Consider the following 19,714-nt stretch of genomic DNA (forward strand, 5'->3'; position numbering starts at 1 on the left):
GATGTTACTGCTGCTGACACACAAGAATCTTTCAGGGAGGGAGTGGGTCCCGCTGGTGTGAGCCCCCGGTAGGAAGCTCCTGGAGGATCCAGGTCTGGCTGTGATTTTCAACAACTCACGTAACTTTCTGGTGATGGAACATCTCCACTCAGCAGATAACTGGTATTAAGCCTGCATCCCGAGCACCCTCTCCAGGAATCTGGTCAGGTTGGAGAACCTGATCCTGAAGGAATCTGAACTGTTAGGAAGGCTTCAGCTGCTAGGGCTTAACCCTGTGTGGGAATCTATAGTGTCACATTAAGGGACAGCTTGAAGATGAGTGTGCTGCAGGCCTGGCCCGCAGGACGGGGCTCTGCTTCCCCACAGCCATCCTGGCTCCATCCCGCACAGTTCTGGGCTACGGACAGGGCGTTCCCTCACCGGAAGCACAGATCTGTGGCTTTCTCTCTCCTCTGGAAGGAAACATTTCTCAGAGGCCCCGCTCCCTTACCACCTCTTAAGGCTCATTGGCCAGGAGGGTGTCACATGCTCGTTCCTGAACCAATCCCCAGCAGGGAGAATTCCCATCACTGGCTTCCAGGAATGGAGGGCCCCACTGAGCCCTGAGCCCCATGGGAGGGACTGTGGACCCCTCATCAAAGTCTGGGCTTTGCAGCAGAGAAAAGAGGGGGAAGGGCTGGAGAGTCTCAGTTCCTTCCAACAACTTTTCTAGTCTCATGTGATGTTTATGATGCTTGTTCTTCTGCATTAAGACTCATTCCTGTTAAAAAGGTCAAAGCATCGTCCAGGTCAGGAGAGACTTCTGTGTGTGGGTCAACTCTGAGGAAAGTGGGGACAGGCTGTGGTCCCCTCCTGTTCTCTGGGTTCTTTCACGGCCCTGCTGCTAAAGCCCAAGTGAATGGCCTGGAGGGGAGATGGCAGATTGGCGGCTCCAGGCCCACTGGCTGTCTGTGTGGGCCTCAGTGCTGCTGGCCACCTGCTGGCCTTCCTGAGGGACACTGTGGTTCTTCTGAAGCTCCATGGAGGTGAGGTGCTCTGGGTATCCACTGGTCCCACGTATAGCAGACCTGTGTAGGATGGGAATAACATGCATCCTCCCCAAGGATGAATTCATCTCTATTGAATTCAGCTCTTAGGATCACAAGTCAAAACTGAGCAAGGCACTTAGCAAGATGGGCATTTTCCAACTCTTGCCTCTGATAATCAGCTGTCCTGATTTTTTTTGTTTCTCTCCCACACAGCCATGGTGTGACACGCCAGCCGCCTCCCCAAGGAGCTTGAAGGTGAGGGGAGATACCCAGTCTTGCCCACCGCTTCCAGAGGCCCAGGCCAGCCACGGAGCCCTCAGGTTTGGGGACAGTCCCACCAGCCACCTGCTATTCATGCTTCCCCAGGAGTTGCTGAAACCCAGGTATCATTTCATTTTCCTGCCCCAAGCCAACTCAGAATCTGATTCTACCCTAGGGCAGGCTAGCCGGCACGACAGCAGGCACCTGTCACCAATGAAGGGGGCACTACCACGTTTGCGAAAAGAGGTGCTGGCCTACCTGAGACACACAGCCTGGGGGCCCGAGCCTGCTTCCTCCCAGCAACTGGGAGGCACACGTGACACGTGCTGCTCAGAGGCTGAAACAATCAGCTCGGCTCTGGTTTAGAATTGACGGTGTTCTAAAAATAAGGCTATTACTTTCCAAAGGTGCTATTTGTTGCTATGCTAAATCACCTTCTCCCGCATTCTACAGTTAGAGGAAAATCATTCTTTTAGGAAGACTTGGTGTCAGATCCATCATTTTTAGAGAATACATTTGGATTTTTTGTGCTAACAAGTTGCGTCTCTTTTGGGGAGGAGGGAATAAGCAGAGATAGTAATTCTGTCAGAAAAAAAAAAGTAGGAAAACAAGGCTTGTCATTTTCATGTGATTCGAAGGAGACATAAATAAAAAGGTGCCCAAAATTCCTTTACGACTTCTCTACAGAGGCAGAATGGCCCAGGGGTCCAAAAGGCCTGGCTTTAAGACCTTGGCTTTCAATCCACCCACTCAGCCACTTGCTGGCTGCGTGACCTCAGGCCACAGGCCAGTTCAGGTCCTGGGGGTGCAGAGGTCAAGATGGGATCAGACGTGCAAAGGAGTTATTATTCCTGTGCAGAATAAAAGGGGGAGAGCAGGAGCTGGCAAGGAGAGCCTTCAGCTGGGACACAGGCCTGAGGCCTGTGGAAGGAGAGGGAAAGGCAGGCGTGGGTGGGACGAGCCTCAGACAGCAGGGAAGCTCCAAGGGAGTCGGGCAGGCCGGCGGGCATCACAAGCGAAGATCACCCTGTAGAAGAGTCCGGTGTTGGGCATGACGGCCCGGCTCTAGTTCTGCCGCTGAGCTCGGTGCTTGGCAGGCGGTCACCTGTGTGCCACTGCGGTTCTGAGAGCGTGGCAGTTGCGGGCTGCCAGGCCGCCGTGCCCCCGCAGCGGGGTCTCCTGAAGGGAACTCTGAGTGGCAGCTCCACGGCCACCGTGGGCTGCTGTTCAACTTTCCTAAGCCTCAGCTTCCTCTCCGTAAGCTTGGCATAATTATGCCTGTCTCACATGTTTTTGCAAATTGCCACACCTCTTCGAACCTCAATTTTCTCATCAGTTAGGTGGGGTTGGTAATGTTTCCCTTGCAGGGAGGAGAGGTCATTGCTTGTAATGAGCTGGCCCTTGGAGGTGCACTCAGTAAGCAAGTGCATATTCACAGGCAGGTGTGAAGCCTGGAAAGGGGAGGGGCCGAGTTCTAAAGGAGACCCTCGGCCAGCTGCTGGCATCTTCAGTAGACCCGTGGAAATTCTGGGGATCCCTGATTCGCCAAAACTGTGCTAGTCGGAGACAGACAGATGGCAGAAGCGGTGACCCTCTCAGCCCCTCCCGGGGCTTTTCCACTCCGCATCTCTGCTCTGTTGGTCATGCTGACCGTAATAACAGTCTCCCTGCAGATGCTGCCCACGCTGTCCTCTTCCCGGCCTCCCCACCCTCCAGCCCCCCTGCCTCTGCCCTCCCCCTCCCTCCGTGGCCCCTTTCTTACATCTTCTCTCTCAGCACATTCACTGTGGTGAGTTATCCGGCTTCTTCTGATGATTCGACCCCAGCATCTTCCTTCCTTCCTGAATTATATATAATAAATGGAAAAAGTAACATCCTTGAAGGAAAGCAGAAAAAAAATAATCCTTAGTAAATATAATTTAAAAATTATTTTAGTCCCCAGTATTGTAGCAATCAGAGTATATTTTCAGGATGTTGCAAGATTTGGACTATTCTATTATTCTCATTCTGGTTTCTATTCTAGAGACTTTTGGCCTCTCCTGTAAAACCCTGTACCACTATTTTAACCTCTGGGTGAATGTATAAAAATGCTACTTTGCTCTCTGTCTTTCCCTCCTATCCTCCAGCAATAAAGACTCATAGCTACAGTGTCATATGCCAGGATTTGAAGCTCCTGATGTCATTTTTGGGTGTGTGTTAGTCTTTTCTGAAAGAAAATTGCTTTAAGAAATAATTCTGGAAAGCAAATGTCAAGTCTAATAACCAAGCCCACACATGTAAAGTGCTTTCATTCTGTAGCAAGTTCTACCATCCTCCTTAGATTGGCTAACCCTCGTATTCCAAACCTCCGCACTAATACACAGCTACACCAAGAGAAATACTGAGCCGTGTCACCGTCGGCTTGGTTTAATTTCACAAATATAGATTTCTTTTGCCTTTTGAAGAACTGTACCCTCAAGGAAACTTGCATAGCTGTAGAATGAAAGTGCACATCCGTGTTTGCTCAGCCTCACGGTATTAAAAAGCAAAGAGATGTAACGGTGTAATTATTTCTTCCACTTCCTGATTCTGCCTCCGCATCTTCCGTTTGCCATTTAATTCAATTCAGTAACTCTTTCTTGAGGGCCTCCTGTGTATCATGCACTGGGGATGCAGCTTTAAGCAGGATAGACCCCGTACCTGCCCTCTGTCTGGTGTGCGCTTGGACATAGACCACGAGGAATGGGTGATGACAGCCTTTTTCTTTTTTCTTTTTTTGGCTGCGCCACGTGGCACGTGGAAACTTAGTTCCCCAACCAGGGATGGAACCCATGCCCCCTGCAGTGGTAGCGCAGCGTCTTAACCACTGGACCACCAGGGAAGTCTCTGATGATAGCCTATTGACACCCATATCTCCCATTACCTTTTCCCAGTACACTTTTAGGCACCCCCTCAGGGCACCTACACACCACAAAGCACTCAAAGAATGAACCATCCATCGCTGCGTTCCCAGTGCCCACCGTGGTGCCTTGTACATACGACCCACTCATTACATATTTGTTGAATGAACGAATAAATGGATGGATGGTCGGATGGATGTGAGTTTGCATAGAAAGCAAAGCTTGCTTAGCCACACGTACCTATGATATGTAACCATCATGCAAAGGAATATTAACTTTCACTCTCTGCTGTTACTGCGTGATGCTTGCGTAATTCCTGTTCCACCATAGAGGAGGTATTAAGGTCCGAGAAATGTTAAGGGTAGGTGGGAGAAGGTGGATCCGGACTCCTGTGCCACTGTGTTAAATACGTCTTACGGGAAGAAAATGCTTACCTGATGCTTAAATCAAATCCTTGTTATTCAGGTTGTCCCCCGACTTCTCCTCACAACCTTCCTCTCCCTGCATGTATACAAAGTAGAAAGCGTGTTCACCGGGTTTAACAATCGAGGCTGCTCGGTGAAATAAGCCAGTTGCAAAAAAGACAGACACTGTGTGATTCCACTTCTGTGAAGCACCTAGAATGTTCAAATTGATAGAGGCAGAAAGCAGGATGGTGGTTACCAGGCGCTGAGGGGAGGAGAGGATGCAGAGTCGTTAATGTGTAGAGAGTTTCAGTTTTGCAAGATGGAAAGAGTTCCGGAGGTTGGCTGCACAGCAACGTGAAGGTGCTTAACACTGCTGAACTGTACTCTTAAAAATGGTTAAGATGGTAAACTTTATGTTTGGTATATTTTACCATAACTTTCTAAAATGTAGATTTTTTTTTTAAAGTAAGGCATCTTCCTTCTTGCCATGTGCTGGGACTTAACGCCACTAGCTGAGTTTGTCATAAAACTTCCTCTTATTTCCCAATACGGTAAGGAAATTACACAACAAAACTTTTAGCAGCTGAAATACAATGGCTTTTAAAACTTCCCAGAGAGACGGTCGTTTAATCAAGAAGTACCTTAGTTTATTCATTTAAATAAGGAGGTTTAGGGTTTTGTTCCTCACTGTCTCTCCCAGCTACGGAGATCTGAAGAAACACTAAAAGCCTCTTATTTTCCTTCTTCACCTTTTGCTTCCTTTTCCCCACAGGTCACAGTTTGCCGTGGACTTGCAGACAACGGCGTCCAGAGGGCTCGTGTTTTACACAGGCACTAAGAACTCCTTTATGGCTCTTTATCTTTCGAAAGGACGCCTGGTCTTTGCACTGGGGGCAGGAGGGAAACAACTGAAGCTCAAAAGCAAAGAGAAGTGCAGTGACGGGAAGTGGCACACGGTGAGAGCTGGGGCTGCCCTAGAGCCTCCGCTGGGGCCAAGTTCACTGCTGAATAGCTGAAGACGGGAGTCTCAGCGTTCTTCCCGGCAAGAGGGCACAAGTACTGGGAGAGCTCATGTGGTCAGAGGCACTGAGCGCCCCAGCGCCTCGGCCCCAGAGACTCCTGAACGCGCCATGTGTGGATGTCATCCTACATGCCGAGACGGGCTTTCCTCCCTGCTTCTTTACCCGCCGCCCCCAGCCCCCCATGCACCTCCCTGGGCTGCACCACTCCCCTTGCCTATTCCCACCCTTTGCTCCCTGGACCATTTCTCTCCTTCAGGACAGTTTCCAGTCTCCAGGTCCCCTGTGAGTCTGGAATGCCTTCTCTGTAGCCAGCCCAGGTGTAATCACCCATATCCCTAGCATCTCAGCTCTTGCCTGAAGCCATCCCAGGGTTAAAGAAATACAGTTTAAGGCAAGAAGGGACCTATGTATTTTTGTTTTCTGACGAGGGAATTGGAACTCAGAAAACTTAAGTGACTTGACAAGTTACACTCACTCAGTCATTCAACAAATATGTAATAAGCTGCCATCCTGGAGCACATAAGCAAAAAAATCCCCAATATAATGTCAGCTACTGCTTTGAGAAAACATTAAAGCAAGGTAAGGAAGTGGCCGAGTAGGGAGACTGTTTCAAATAGGACAGTAAAAGAAGGCCTCTTCCAAGAGATGACAATCAATCATATAAAGTTATAGGAAGGATTTCCAGGCAGAGGGAACAGCAAGTACAAAGACCCTAAGTTAGGAGTTAGCTGAATGAACAGAACAGAAAGGATAAGAAGTGGGATTCAAGAGTGAGGCAGGGGGACTTCCCTGCTGGCACAGTGGTTAAGAATCCACCTGCGAATGCAGGGGACACGGGTTCGAGCCCTTGTCCAGGAAGATCCCACATGCCGCGGAGCAACTAAGCCCGTGCGCCACAACTACTGAGCCTGTGCTCTAGAGCCCGTGAGCCACAACTACTGAAGCTCATACGCCTAGAGCCCGTGCTGTGCAACAAGAGAAGCCACCGCAATGAGAAGCCAGCGCACCGCAATGAAGAGTAGCCCCCGCTCGCCACAACTAGAGAAAACCCATGCACAGCAACGAAGACCCAACACAGCCAAAAATAAATAAATAAATAAATTTTTAAAAAGAGTGAGGTGCAGGCCCAGGTCATTTAAGCATTGAAGGCCAAGGTGAGGATTTGGGATTTTATTCTGAGTCTCTCTGAAGCTTTTAGAGAGTCTAAAACTAAAAAAGCATTACACAAACAGATTGATATTTTCAAAACCCTCTTTAGCTAAAGTGTCTAAAAGGGAGTAAAAATAGAAGTAAGTAGACCAGATGGATGCTATTGCCTTTGGTTCAAGAGGCTGAGGTAGAGGGGGAGAGGGTAGACCACCCAGGATGTGTTCTAAAGGCAGAGCCAAGAGGTTTGGCTGATGGAAAGAGAGGAGTCAACATCAAGTCCTGTGATTTTGGACCAGTGACTGGGTCAATAGTGGAAGCTTTGCTGAGAGGGAGAAGATGGGCAGGAGGTAGGTGTTGCTAGGCAAGAGTGGGAACTCTGTTGTCAACATCCTGCGGTTGAGCTGCCTATCAGACCTTTAAGCCCAGGTGTCAGTAGATGGTAGAGGCCAGAGGTCACAGCTGGGCATCTACACTGGGGAGTCATTTGTGAATAGTCTCGTAGCCATGAGGTGGCAGAGTCCACACCAGAGCCCAGGGATCCTGACTTTTAGCAAAGAGTTTAAAACACTTGATCCTCTTGTTGGGAGAGGAGTAGCCATTGGCCCCTTGCTCCAGGACCCCTGCTCAGAGGAGCATGTGGCTTTCTCCCGTCTCAGCTCCGCATACTCTCTTCCTTCCTCTCTGTTGCATGGATGTGTGTTTATTTATGATCCTTTGGTTCTTCAGTTATTTATCTTTTGTATAAGTTTCCAGTCATGTATATTTTTGTTTACTTTTGAGAAATCTTTTTTTAGTTCATGTTTTAAGCTCACTCTGTTTAATATCTGACATAATCTCACAAAATGATGATGATGATACTGTGGTGAAAACTCTTGATTTTTCAAAGCTACTTGAAGGGACAGAAAAACTTTAAAAAAAATTTCCTGTGACCACTAATAAACTACAATGCCAGTTGTCAAAGGTAAGAATACGATTAATGTATTTTCTTTATCCTTAAGGTGGCATTTGGGCAAGATGGAGAAAGGGGGCGCTTGGTTGTGGATGGTCTGAGGGCCCGGGAGGGAAGTTTGCCCGGAAATTCCACCGTCAGCCTCAGAGCACCAGTTTACCTGGGATCGTCTCCTTCAGGGAAACCAAAGGTAAATAGTTATGCTTCAGAGCCACAGATAAGAACAAGTCACCCTATAAACTTTATAATTATACCATATATTCAAGGATATCAAAATACTTTATTTTAATAACTGAATCTGTATTTTAATGTTATTTGGTGACTGAAATAAAATTATCTCAAGAACCAAACTTGGGGAAAATTTGGGTTAAGGAGAAAGCCACAAGTCTGTCTGTCCCCAAGAAGGAGGGGCGCGTACCAGGATTTTTCAGGTTCAAAGGCTCCGATGGGACCGTGGCCCCAGGGTGGCGTTCTGTGGGTGCCCTCCCCCTGTCTTCTCCACGTGGCCAGAGGGCTCACTGCCCCTGATTACTTGGGGTGGCTGAACCTGCCTGTCACTCTTCTCCCAGATCTGCCTTTTTTGCACACAAAGTGAAGATGGCCCGTCAACAGCTCCGGCCCAGGAACTGTCCTCCTCCAAATGTGCTGCCAGGCGCTGAGCCCCTCCTGCCCCTTCCCACTCCGCTGGTGCCCATTCTGGTGTGATGTGTGCTAGCAGCTGGGGGGAAGGGCCGAGACTCAAATCTGGGCCAGAAATGGACGTAATCAAAGCAGGTCACTTCTGCCAGCGTGGAGTCTAGGCGGTCAGGCTAACGTGGCCTTGACCTTGGTATCTCCACAGGACTCAGCCTGGCCCACTTGAGTTTTGCACTGTGGTTTGGGCCAAAGCCCCAGCAAGTCAAAGTACTGTTTTACTTTGTTGTATGTAATAACTTTTATATATGTATCATAAATAATATATAACATAATATAGTGTATGTATTATGGTATCTAATACACATATAACGTATAACATGTTAATAATTGCTAAAGAGGATACTCAGTGTTTGCTTTTCTGCAACCTCTGTACCTTTTTCCCTCTCAGAGAAATCACAGGATGGGGTAGTGATTCGGGGCACAATTTGGGTGCTCTTTTTTTTTTTGCGGTACGCGGGCCTCTCACTGCTGTGGCCTCTCCCGTTGCGGAGCACAGGCTCCGGACGTGCAGGCTTAGCGGCCATGGCTCACGGGCCCAGCCGCTCCGCGGCATGAGGGATCTTCCCGGACCGCGGCACGAACCCGCGTCCCCTGCATCGGCAGGCGGACTCTCAACCACTGCGCCACCAGGGAAGCCCTGGGTGCTCTTTTGACTTGGGTAAATCACACTCAACATCCTAAAATCTGAGACAATCAGTAGCACCCCATTTACAACATCCTTTACCAGCAAGGTCCTATTCGCAGCCTTCCTTCAACCTGAGGGTGCAAACCACCGAATACCCTCCTCCATATCCTTTCAAAGGGCAGGCAACATCCAATCAGCCAGTGGCTGCCTCCAAATACCAAAACCTGCAGCTAGTCTTTGGTGATTCCGTGTTAGGTTATGGCTTGAACTGGAGAGCCTGAGCGTGGTGTCAGATACAGACTCTTTGTTATACATGATGGCAAATCTGAAGAAAGTAACATTTCTTAGGGGCCCCAATCAGTACTTTGTTGTTGACACTGACACCACATGCATCTATAATACCACTAGATTCCCTTAAAATTATCATGTCTTACATCCGTCGTGTAGGATTCCAGAGTCCTAAAGGCATTTACTCCAGAAGAGAGTAGAGGGATTTTATTCAGTGATTTTATTAACTTTTTTGAGAATTTCATGAGAGTTATAGCCCCTTTCTCCAGGAAAATACACAGACATCTGGTATATAATTTAAGGGGTCAGAGAACCCCAGAAGCTCGTCCCTGAGCCGCAGGTGAGGAGCCCTTGTTTCAGGCCAGCTTTCGGCAGCCGTGGGGGCTCCACGCAAGCCCCCTGATCCCGCACCCTGTGTCTGACCTTGACCCTGTGGCATTTGTGATTTGTTGATGGCGCACTGGGCCCAACAGTGTAGGGAGCTTTCTTACCCTTCATTATTTTAGCAATGTTTTGGCCTCGTTTTTCAGCCGGCCGCCCTGCATTAAGCTATCACACGGGCTCATGAAACCCTAAGAAGTACTTTGTACCTGCAAAGAGACAGTGAGATCTGTGAACAGCAAGGTGGCAATTTCGCCTGTTGCAGCTCTGACTGTGGCCCAGGGTCAAGTCACCCTCTGAATTCTTGTTTCCACGCTAGGTTGCCATCTCCACTGCCCCTGCCCTTGGTTTGATGGTACATTCCAACTTCGACCACCCACAAAACACCTGGTATCTGGGTTTTTTGGCACTGTGGAGGGAGCCAAAATGGAGCCAGTCAGGCCCACCTGACTCTTGGAAGCAGGATGGATGAATCCCCTTCCTTCCTCCTCTTTTGGACAACTGCCCCTGCCCTTAACCTTCGCTGCGCATGGATTTCTGGGAGTTGTGGGTAATACAGTTTGCTTTCTCTTCTGCTTGGTTGCAGACCCTCCCCCAAAACAGCTTTGTGGGATGCCTGAGGAACTTTCAGTTGGATTTGAAACCCCTGGACACCGCTTCTGCAAGCTTTGGGGTGTCTCCCTGCTTGGATGGCCCTTTGGAGAAAGGCATCTATTTTTCTCAAGAAGGAGGTCATGTCATCCTAGGTAAGGAGCAGTTTGGAAGGCTTTATATCTTTATAGCTTTGATTCTGAAGAACTCTTATCCTTTTTTTGGAATTATGATGTTTAAACTATTATTTGTTTGTTTTTGTTTTGAAAGCCAACTCCGTGCTTTTGGGGCCAGAATTTAAGCTTGTTTTCAGCATTAGCCCGAGAAGTCTCACTGGAATTCTAATTCACGTCGGAAGTCAACCCGGGGAGCACTTATCTGTTTATATGGAGGCAGGAAAGGTGTGTAGCTGTCAGATGACATGGGAAGGGTGTGTGAATTTATATTAGAACCAGATTCCACTTCTGGAGACCATGGTAGGTGGAGTTACGGTAGAGAGTGGAATCCAATCTTGTATTTAAGAGGCCTGACTTCAGGGCTGACTTACCCTTTTCCTTAAGTAATTTGGTCATCGTGTTTTCTGTTCTTCATCTTTTAAATTGGGCAAATTCAAACAAGCTGGGCTGAATTCCGGCTCCACCACTTAGTTATAGGGCCCTCGGGAAGTTACCTAACCCCTCTCTGACTCAATTTCTTTATCTTTAAAATGTGGAGAATGATGCTTATATTTAAGGGCTTTTGTCAGGAGAGGAGAAGCTGCCATATACTCAGTAAATGTTCATTTTTCTCACCTCCCCTTCACCCCTGTCACACCTCTACTTTTATTTATTTTATTTTATATGAACATTTATCAGTAAATGTTCATTTTTCTCACCTCCCCTTCACCCTTGTCACACCTCTACTTTTATTTATAAGGGCAGCACCAGAGTTCATGGGATGGATTTTCTCACCAGCCATCTACACCATGTCACACCCTTGCCCATGCCCCACATCTGCTGGGTCAGTTTCAGATTCCCTTTATCCTCTCTACACAGCTCACCAAGCCCTTCTGGTCTCTACAGCCAAGCCGGCCACAGGGTCTCCACCCAGCCTTCCTTTAGCTTTTCATGGCTTCCTTCTTCAGCCATGTGCTTTTGCTGCTCCATCTTTCCCACTGCTCACAGGCCTACTCAATATCTTATGTTCACCACCCACTTTTAATCTCTTTCCTTTGCAAAACAATCTCTTTCAAACCAAATCCTTCCAGGAAGCCTCTCTTAGTTAAGGCCTTAAAGCAAAGATTGATAATATAGCATTTTCTTTTACCTTTATCCTTCCAGTTTACTGAATGTGAGGGAAAACTCTCAGAATAAAATACAGTAGTCAGAACTCTTGGACACTTTTTAGTTAAGTTACAGCTTTAAGTCTGAGCAGGCCTCTTGCGGGCCCAAGAAGCAAGGAACTACGCTTAACGGTGGTTCAGACAAAGCTGGCTTTTCAGGGGAGGGGTTGGGGAGCATCTTTGGTGAGAGCTTCTGGATAGGAAATACTCCCCCCCCAACGAAATCAAGACCTGATAACCTTCCTAACAGCTGTGACACTGTTTAGCTTGAAAATTGCCTGAGAAAAGGCTGCACTGTCTGCTTACATGCAAATTAGATGTAAATTACTTATCAACAGGCTGATTTTAGCCCTCTCGTTTCATTGACCTTGATTCAGCCCCTGGAGAATCCTGGCCCAGAGTGGGAATGCGGGATTCTGCACAACAGCACGTTGAGTGCCTGACCCCTGACACGTGCCCAGTGCAAACTCAGTCAGTCAGCTTGCTGAATTCCTTGGACGAGACCCCTCTTTAAGTCCTGCATTCGTGGAATTATTATAATTGGCTGCCCCTTGCAGGCGGGTATAGACCTCAGCCAACATTTTTGCCTTCCAGATTGTACACGTCCTCCTAAACAGAGCTACTGTCACATGCTAATAACTAAGGCAGATCTTCGATGCTAATCAGTAACCTTTGAGTCAGGCCTGATGGGACCGGGGTAGGGAGTCAGTGGGAAAGTCTCCTTACCTTTGGCAGTAACTTCAGGCCAGGCCCTGGGTTTGCAGCTCACTTGCCTGGAAAGGGGTGCAACAGAGAGATTCCTGCAAAGCCTTTGTCCCTCTATGGTCACCTGGTGCGGGAGGGTGTACCCATGTTTCAAGTGCTCCCGGGCGGTCAGGGTGCAAGGGCTGGGAAGGAAAGATGGCAGGAAGTGGGCCCCACCTGCCTTTCTGAAGGAAATAGGAAAATGCATGTGTGTTCCAGGTCACGGCCTCTGTGGGCAGCGAGGCAGGTGGGATCCTGACATCGGTCACACCAAAGCAATCTCTGTGTGATGGACAGTGGCACTCAGTGACAGGTATGACATCCAGTAGCCTATTGTTCACAGACTGAAACAGTCTCCCTTTCCATCTGGACTCGAACATCCCAAACGCTCCCTCAGTTCATCCATCCATTAGCGTCTGACCACGGTCAGCCCACCAGGTTAAGGTGCTGGGAACATGTCTATTCTCAACTCCAGTCGTATTTATGTAATTCACGGCTCCAGTTCTCCATAACACACTGAGTTTTTTTTGGGGGGGGGGCGTGTGGAACCCAGCAAACTGATAAGCTATGTTTGTTTTCAAGGTAGCATAACACTGTGATTGAGATTTTGCCTCTGAAGTCAAAGAGAACAGAGGTCAGGTCTCAGTTCCAGCCCTGTGAGACCTTGGGCAAGCTACTTAATTTCTCTTTATCTTCAGTTTTCTCATCTGTACAACGGAGGTAAAAATAGTGTACACCTCCCAAGGTTGTGAAAACTAATGGGATAATGCGTGTGAAGTGCTTAGCAGTGTCCAGCACGTCCTAAGTGCTCAGTAAATGTTTGCTCTTACTATAGGTAAAGTTCATTGTTGGGTTATTTTTTTCAACAACATTTAATATTAATGCCAAGGATTTAGACAAACCACTTGACGGGGAGCAGGCATAAACTCTCAAGTTGAATCTGCTATTTTAGGAATAACTTGCGCATACAAGTTTGGAGATATATTAACCTGTATTGGCTAAAATATCTTTTGTTAAAAGTAGCTGCCTCTTGGCTAATTTGAAAGCTAACTGCATTGCAGTTGGTTAAGATTGTTGACGCTGGAGGAGTTTTATTTGGGAGGGTCAAAAGCCACTGTCTTTGGAGTCCGTTTTCAGCAGTCAGTCAGTGTCTTCTTGGAAAGAACCAGAGATCACGTGAAATAAGCACTGGCCTCTGGAGACAGGAAACCAGGGCTTGAATCCCAACTTGTTTAATTTATAACCAAGCCATGTTGCCAAGCTCCTCAGTGATGGAGGGTCACAGTCTCTTATCTGAGAAACGAGAGTGATGATATCTTCCTCACAGATTCATTTTAAGGATTAAATTCTGTAATATACGTGGAAGCACCTAAACAGCACCTGGTGGGGAGAAATTAGTTGAATTTGTGCTTAGGTTGATGGAATTCCTGCGAGCCGTGCTCCCTCAGGTCCAACAGGAGTGAGTGAGAAAGAAGCCGATGATGATGCCCGGTGTAGACATTATACAGTGGGCAGGGCTCTCAGGTGATAGACCTGACCTGCTTTCCTTCCCTGCAGTCACCATAAAACAGCACATCCTGCACCTGAAACTGGACGCAGACCATAGTTCCACCGCTGGACGGCACCCCGTCCCCACTGCCCGCACGCAGGAGCATCTGCACATTGGAGGTGTCCCAGGTAACCCCTGTGCTGACTTCTACACCCATGTTGTCCCACGTCAACTCTTAACATCTCCATCGTAACCCGTGGGTGGGGGCATCACATTTGTTGGGATATCAGCAGGGGCAGCCGTTGGCTGGACCGTGTAGACAGTGAGACTCTTTCTCCAGCTTGTGGGGAAACCGGACTGCCAGCAACAGAACGTTTCCCAGCAGCCCAGGCCACGTGGCTGCTGCTTCCACTTGTCCCAAGCCTATAATTTTTTTTTTTTTTTTTTTTTTTTGTGGTATGCGGGCCTCTCACTGTTGTGGCCTCTCCCGTTGCGGAGCACAGGCTCCGGACGCGCAGGCTCAGCGGCCATGGCCCACGGGCCCAGCCGCTCCGCGGCATGTGGGATCTTCCCGGACCGGGGCACGAACCTGTGTCCCCTGAATCGGCAGGCAGACTCTCAACCACTGCGCCACCAGGGAAGCCCCCCAAGCCTATAATTTATAAGCCTCTCCGAAGAGCCTGCATGAACCTAGAAGCCTGATATCATAAAGAATCAGAAAAGGGCCTGAGAAACTGGTCTCTCCCCTCCAGGCACTTAGTTATGGTGACTTATTAAGCTGTGTGGAGCCAGAATGGGGGAATCAGGCAGGGTGATCAGAGTCAGGTGAATCAGAGTCAAGTTCAAGACTGGAATTTTGCCTGGAAAGAGCCTTGTCAGCCTTCATTGATTTATGTGCCTCCAAATGGTCTGGTGGTTAATTTTATAGGTCTTCCATGACCCATGAAAAGCACTAGAGTTCAGAGTCATTATCTATTGATTTGGGCTGTGGAATCTCCTCTGAAGGATGTGCAGAGTAGCCTTGTGGCTGACCTTTCACAGAAGGGGCTGTGCTGGGTGCCTGCTTAAAGCAGGAGAGGACTCGGTGGACTGAGAGCCTGGGTCCCTTTAGCTCTAATAAGACCGTTTCTTAACGGAGTGCATTCACTTGACAGTATGAATAAGCCATCAAATGCCTCTCCTTTTGTCTTTCAGCTAATTGGAAAACCCTGAAGCTTCCCGTGTGGAGATCCTTTTCTGGCTGCCTGAAGAATATTCAAGTCAACCACATTCCTGTCCCTGTCACTGAAGCTGCAGAAGTTCGGGGGACTGTCAGTCTGAATGGCTGTCCTGACCACTAACTCAAACCCATCACAAGGCAGGGAAGTTCACCTCCGGAAGCACTGATTACCCAACACCCCTCCCTCTCCCCTCTCAAGGTCGTTCTGACTTAAGACACCATCCTGATGGGTTTATTAGCAAATCTCATTTTTAATTCCAACCACACATACCCATCATTTTGGCATTCAGTGCTACATATATATTTTACATAAAAATTCCATTTCTTGAAGAGGATGAACAAATCCTTACATGCTTCTGGTAATATCACTTTAAAAGTTTGATGTCTTTTAAAGAACACTGTTTTCCACTTGTTAAAAAAAATAAATATCTTGCAAAGCACTTTAAAAATACAAAAATTTTACATGTGTTAAGATGTTATAATTTATGGGGTTAAATAAATGCAGTGTACTCTTCAAATTATGATGTTTTATTAACATAAAACGATTGGCTTGCTGGTCATTTTTAATTGTATTCATTCTTCAGCACCTGTTCAATGTGCCACGTACAACGCAGTTTTCTACAAATAATTACCAAGCACATGCTGGTGAGGTACCGTGTGTGCTCAGTGTTGGATCTACAGTCGAGGAATATGCAATCCAATCGGGGAGACACATACTGTTCATAAAATAGTAAGTAACAAACTGAATAAATGAACCTGCAACTCCACTTGGCTTCCCACGTACAGTCTGCTGCCAACCAAGTCTAGATTATGATGATCAATTCCTTGAGGGCAAAAACTGTCTAGTAGAGGAGCTGAGATGGATGTATATACTATCATTAAAGCTTTGCATGAGAAGCTAACAGAAGTCAATGGGAAGTAGGAATCTAGTTTTATCTACAAAATAATGAACCATGTACTAGACCAATATTATTACCCAGCACCACTCTCACTAGCAGAGAAGGCTATGCAAGCACTTCTGTATCTCCTGCATAGTATTTGCTCATCAGGACTAAAACAATTCTAAAATTTGGATATAGTAATCCTATGTGGTATCCTTACAGCTACCTGCCCTCCACCTCTGGAACTGAGGCACGTTCCCTTCGAGCCAGTGCTCTTTTATGACCCTCACACTGCCGTCCCGTGGGCATGCTTTCTACCTGCCATACCTATGCAAACATGAACCGTTCTCCTGGAGAGGTAGCAAGGTCCCCATCGCAGGGGGTATTCAACAGAGGCTGGCTGGTGGGCTGTAGGGATGCTATGCTGGGTCAGAGGCTGAATTTCATGACCTTAAGTCATGTGCTTTCCAAAAACATTGATTTTCAAATGAAAATTCAACCAGGTGATGACCATCCAGACCCTGAGTCTGCGTGAGGAACATCCATTTCACCTGCCTTTGGCAGGTCTGCACTAAATGGCTGATTCTCTCTTCTGGGTTCCTGGTGTTGACTTAAGTGAATCTACAAAGTTATTCATTAGTACTTCCCAGATGCATTTTAAAGGGGCAGTTAAGTCTTCGTTAATACCACTGCTCTTCCCTCCATTTTATGGTAGCTGAAAGAACAGCTGTCCATCTGCATTTGCTGAATATAATCCCAGCCACCAGAAAGCAGCAGAGGGTGTCACAGATGGAGTTTGAGACCCAGAGCCCTCAGCGTGGCTCTTCTCAGATTGTAAATGTCTGTTCTCTGAAAGGAATGCTACAGCTCCTCACCTGGACCCTCACGGGAAATATGTGTAAACTGTGAAGTGCATATAAGAATCATCGCTATTATCCTCCTCCTGGCTCACAGCCTATCACAAATTGGGCTGACCTTGGGGTGAGAGGCCTAGGGGTCAGCAGGATCACCGGTGGTTGACCCTGACCCGTTCATGACGCCTCCACGGTTGGTGTCATTCTGGTCCAGGCGAGTGGGGCCTGGATTGTAAGAAAATCAACTCACATCTCCCGAGGTGACAGTCACTTCAGGGGCACCCAGGGACTATGGAGCAATCGTGTGCCTTCGTGGGCTGCCTCCTTCACCTCTTGACCTCATTCCTCAGGATGTAGGGCGGTTGGGTTTTTGCCACACTCATGATAACCCCATGTCAGAGGATGGCGGCTCCGGGCAGGACACGCTGACCTTCCCATCCTCCCAGGAAGGAAGTCATCTCACTTCCCCACAGGGAACTTTGGGTCAGCGCCTTTCTCCCTCCCACCAACCCTGCCCAATGCTGCCCTGTAAAGAACCCCAAACCCCAACTTCTGCCATTCCCACCACATTCACTCCCCTCTCTTCCAGCTCCCCAGTTCTCTCTTTACTAATTCCAACTTTGGGTGGGTCCATGCCCCACCTAGCCCCAGAAAGGCCAGGTTCTCTCTCAGGAATGAGAACTTAAAGCCAGCATATGAGTGGAACCATTTTCAAATAACATTACGATATTGAATACAAATGGTATAAATATGGGTTATAGAAAAATTATAAAATCACCCATAATCTCATCACTCAGAATTCTATTTGAATTTGGTTATGTTATTCGATTCTAAATGCATGTATATTTCCTTACAAAATGACAATTATACTGTAAATATTATTTTTATGTTTTTTAAAACTATATGGTGTTTCCCAAGTCTTTGTGGAACATTCCATCGGATGAATTTATTATAATATATTTAACTAACCTCCAATTATTAGGCAACTGGGTCATTTCAAATTTTTGCAATTATAAGCAACACCAGAATGAATAAGTCCTGGAATGTAAACTTACTTATTTTCTTAGGATAAATTCTTAGAAATAAAACTACTAAGTCAAAATACATGAACCTTTTTGTTTGTTTTTGGGTTTTTTTTGCGGCACACGGGCCTCTCACCGCTGTGGCCTCTCCTGTTGCGGAGCACAGGCTCCGGACGCGCAGGCTCAGCGGCCATGGCTCACGGGCCTAGCCGCTCCGCGGCATGAGGGATCTTCCCGGACCGGGGCACGAACCCGTGTCCCCTGCATCGGCAGGCGGACTCTCAACCACCGCGCGACCGGGGAAGCCCTACATGAACCTTTTTATATTTGTTGTTAGCTATTGTCAAATTGCTTCCTAAAAGGTTCTATCCCCTTACATTCAAATCTTTTTTTAACTGACTTTAGCCCCTGACATCACTAAATACAAACTCACCAAGATCGGCTCATGGTCTTCAAAGCAGGGAGCAGTGTTTGGATCATGTCAGCTCACAGGGATCCACCATGCTCCAGGCCCATCTGAGCCAAATGCACACCACCTGGAAATGCAGGGGCAGCTGATGGGCTTTGGCGGGAGATTCCGCAAAACGCCTTAAGGGAGGGAGCAGTTCAGTCCTTCCGAAAAGGAGCAAGGCGCTCCTCGGAGGCTTGGAAGAGTGGACTGTGCTCCCTGATCGGCCGCCAAGCCGTAGCAGCTTCTTCCTCCTTCACCTTGTAAGTTTGCTTTCTTTGTGATTGAAACGTTCATAAGGATTTGCTCAGGCAAAATTTCCAGGACAAAAGCTCGAGTCCCCATCCCTCCCATCACCGTGCCCCCCAATAGACATCCAAAACAGGAGCTTGTTGGGCTTCCCTGGTGGCGCAGTGGTTGAGAATCCGCCTGACGATGCAGGGGACACGGGTTCGTGCCCCGCTCCGCGAAGATCCCACATGCCGCGGAGCGGCTGGGCCCGTGAACCATGGCCACTGAGCCTGCGCGTCCGGAGCCTATAGCTCTGCAAAGGGAGAGGCCAGTGAGAGACTCGCGTATCACAAAAAAAAAAAACAAACCAAAAACTCGTTTTTCTTAACATGAGTGATTATGGTAATAACAGTGGTGGTAGGTGACAGGTGTGTCATGTTTCCATTTTCTTAATTTGCCAAACAATATAACTTCTCAGCATAAAAATTCTAGCATAATGTCTGCATGCCTTTGTATGGAAGGCAGAGACAGAATTGGAATATCCCTGTTAATCATTCTCAGAGTGAAAAACAATTATTCTCCCAGAGTAAAGGGCAGGGTCCTGAGATGATGAATACTATTTACTGAAAATGCTTTTTTTCTCCTTTGCTCATGAAGACTTCTATGACCCCAGAATATAAAGTGTACCTTTCCATTGCCAGAAGGTTTTATTTCCCATAAATTTTGAATGTGTGGTTTATTCTGCTCTACATTGAGTCCTCGATAAAATGAGACTTGGGAGTTTCAGGGGGGAAAGGCTGGAACTTTCAGTCTTCATGAATGCACACGATAGCACAGCACACACTTACTGATTAAACCACCCCTGACTCAAAAGGCTTTTGCTAATTAATCAGTAATGAATCGTTCCATACTCAGGGAGCGTGCATTCCTGGACAGTAATAATGGAGCTGGGTGTCTGGTGATGTAGCTTGGTGTGTTGTCCATTCCAAAGGCAAATCTCAGTAGGAATTTAGTATTCCTACAGGAAATATGCTTCCTCAGAAATAAAGTCTATATTCTGGAAAATAAGTGGCTGTGTTATCTAGCATTCAACTGCAGTGCTGTCAACAAAATGAGATCCTTAATGTCATGTTTTTACAATGTCCTTGGTGAGGGGGAGGCCCCTGACAGGGAAGAAAGTGTCTCATGGGACTTCAGGGCAGCTTCCTGGACCAAAAAGTCCAACTGCT

At 47.5% G+C, this 19,714-nt stretch overlaps 1 protein-coding gene across 1 annotated transcript in view; it reads left to right on the plus strand.

Annotated features, from left to right (window-relative positions):
• The window catches only part of LAMA3 (laminin subunit alpha 3), a 225,570-nt gene extending 209,609 nt beyond the window's left edge, over positions 1-15,961 (plus strand). Inside the window, exons 68-75 of the mRNA XM_027127533.1 lie at positions 1,242-1,411; positions 5,348-5,531; positions 7,745-7,885; positions 10,272-10,431; positions 10,547-10,677; positions 12,561-12,654; positions 13,899-14,018; positions 15,025-15,961. Coding sequence (XP_026983334.1) covers positions 1,242-1,411; positions 5,348-5,531; positions 7,745-7,885; positions 10,272-10,431; positions 10,547-10,677; positions 12,561-12,654; positions 13,899-14,018; positions 15,025-15,170 — 1,146 coding nt within the window. The 3' untranslated portion in view covers positions 15,171-15,961. The remainder of the gene's footprint in view (positions 1-1,241; positions 1,412-5,347; positions 5,532-7,744; positions 7,886-10,271; positions 10,432-10,546; positions 10,678-12,560; positions 12,655-13,898; positions 14,019-15,024) is intronic.
• The last annotated feature ends 3,753 nt before the right edge of the window (positions 15,962-19,714 follow it).

The sequence above is a fragment of the Aethalodelphis obliquidens genome, unplaced genomic scaffold (genome assembly GCF_003676395.1).
Source record: "Aethalodelphis obliquidens isolate GAN/ISIS:26980383/991018 unplaced genomic scaffold, ASM367639v1 scaffold32, whole genome shotgun sequence".
NCBI classification, from domain to species: Eukaryota; Metazoa; Chordata; class Mammalia; order Artiodactyla; family Delphinidae; genus Aethalodelphis; species Aethalodelphis obliquidens.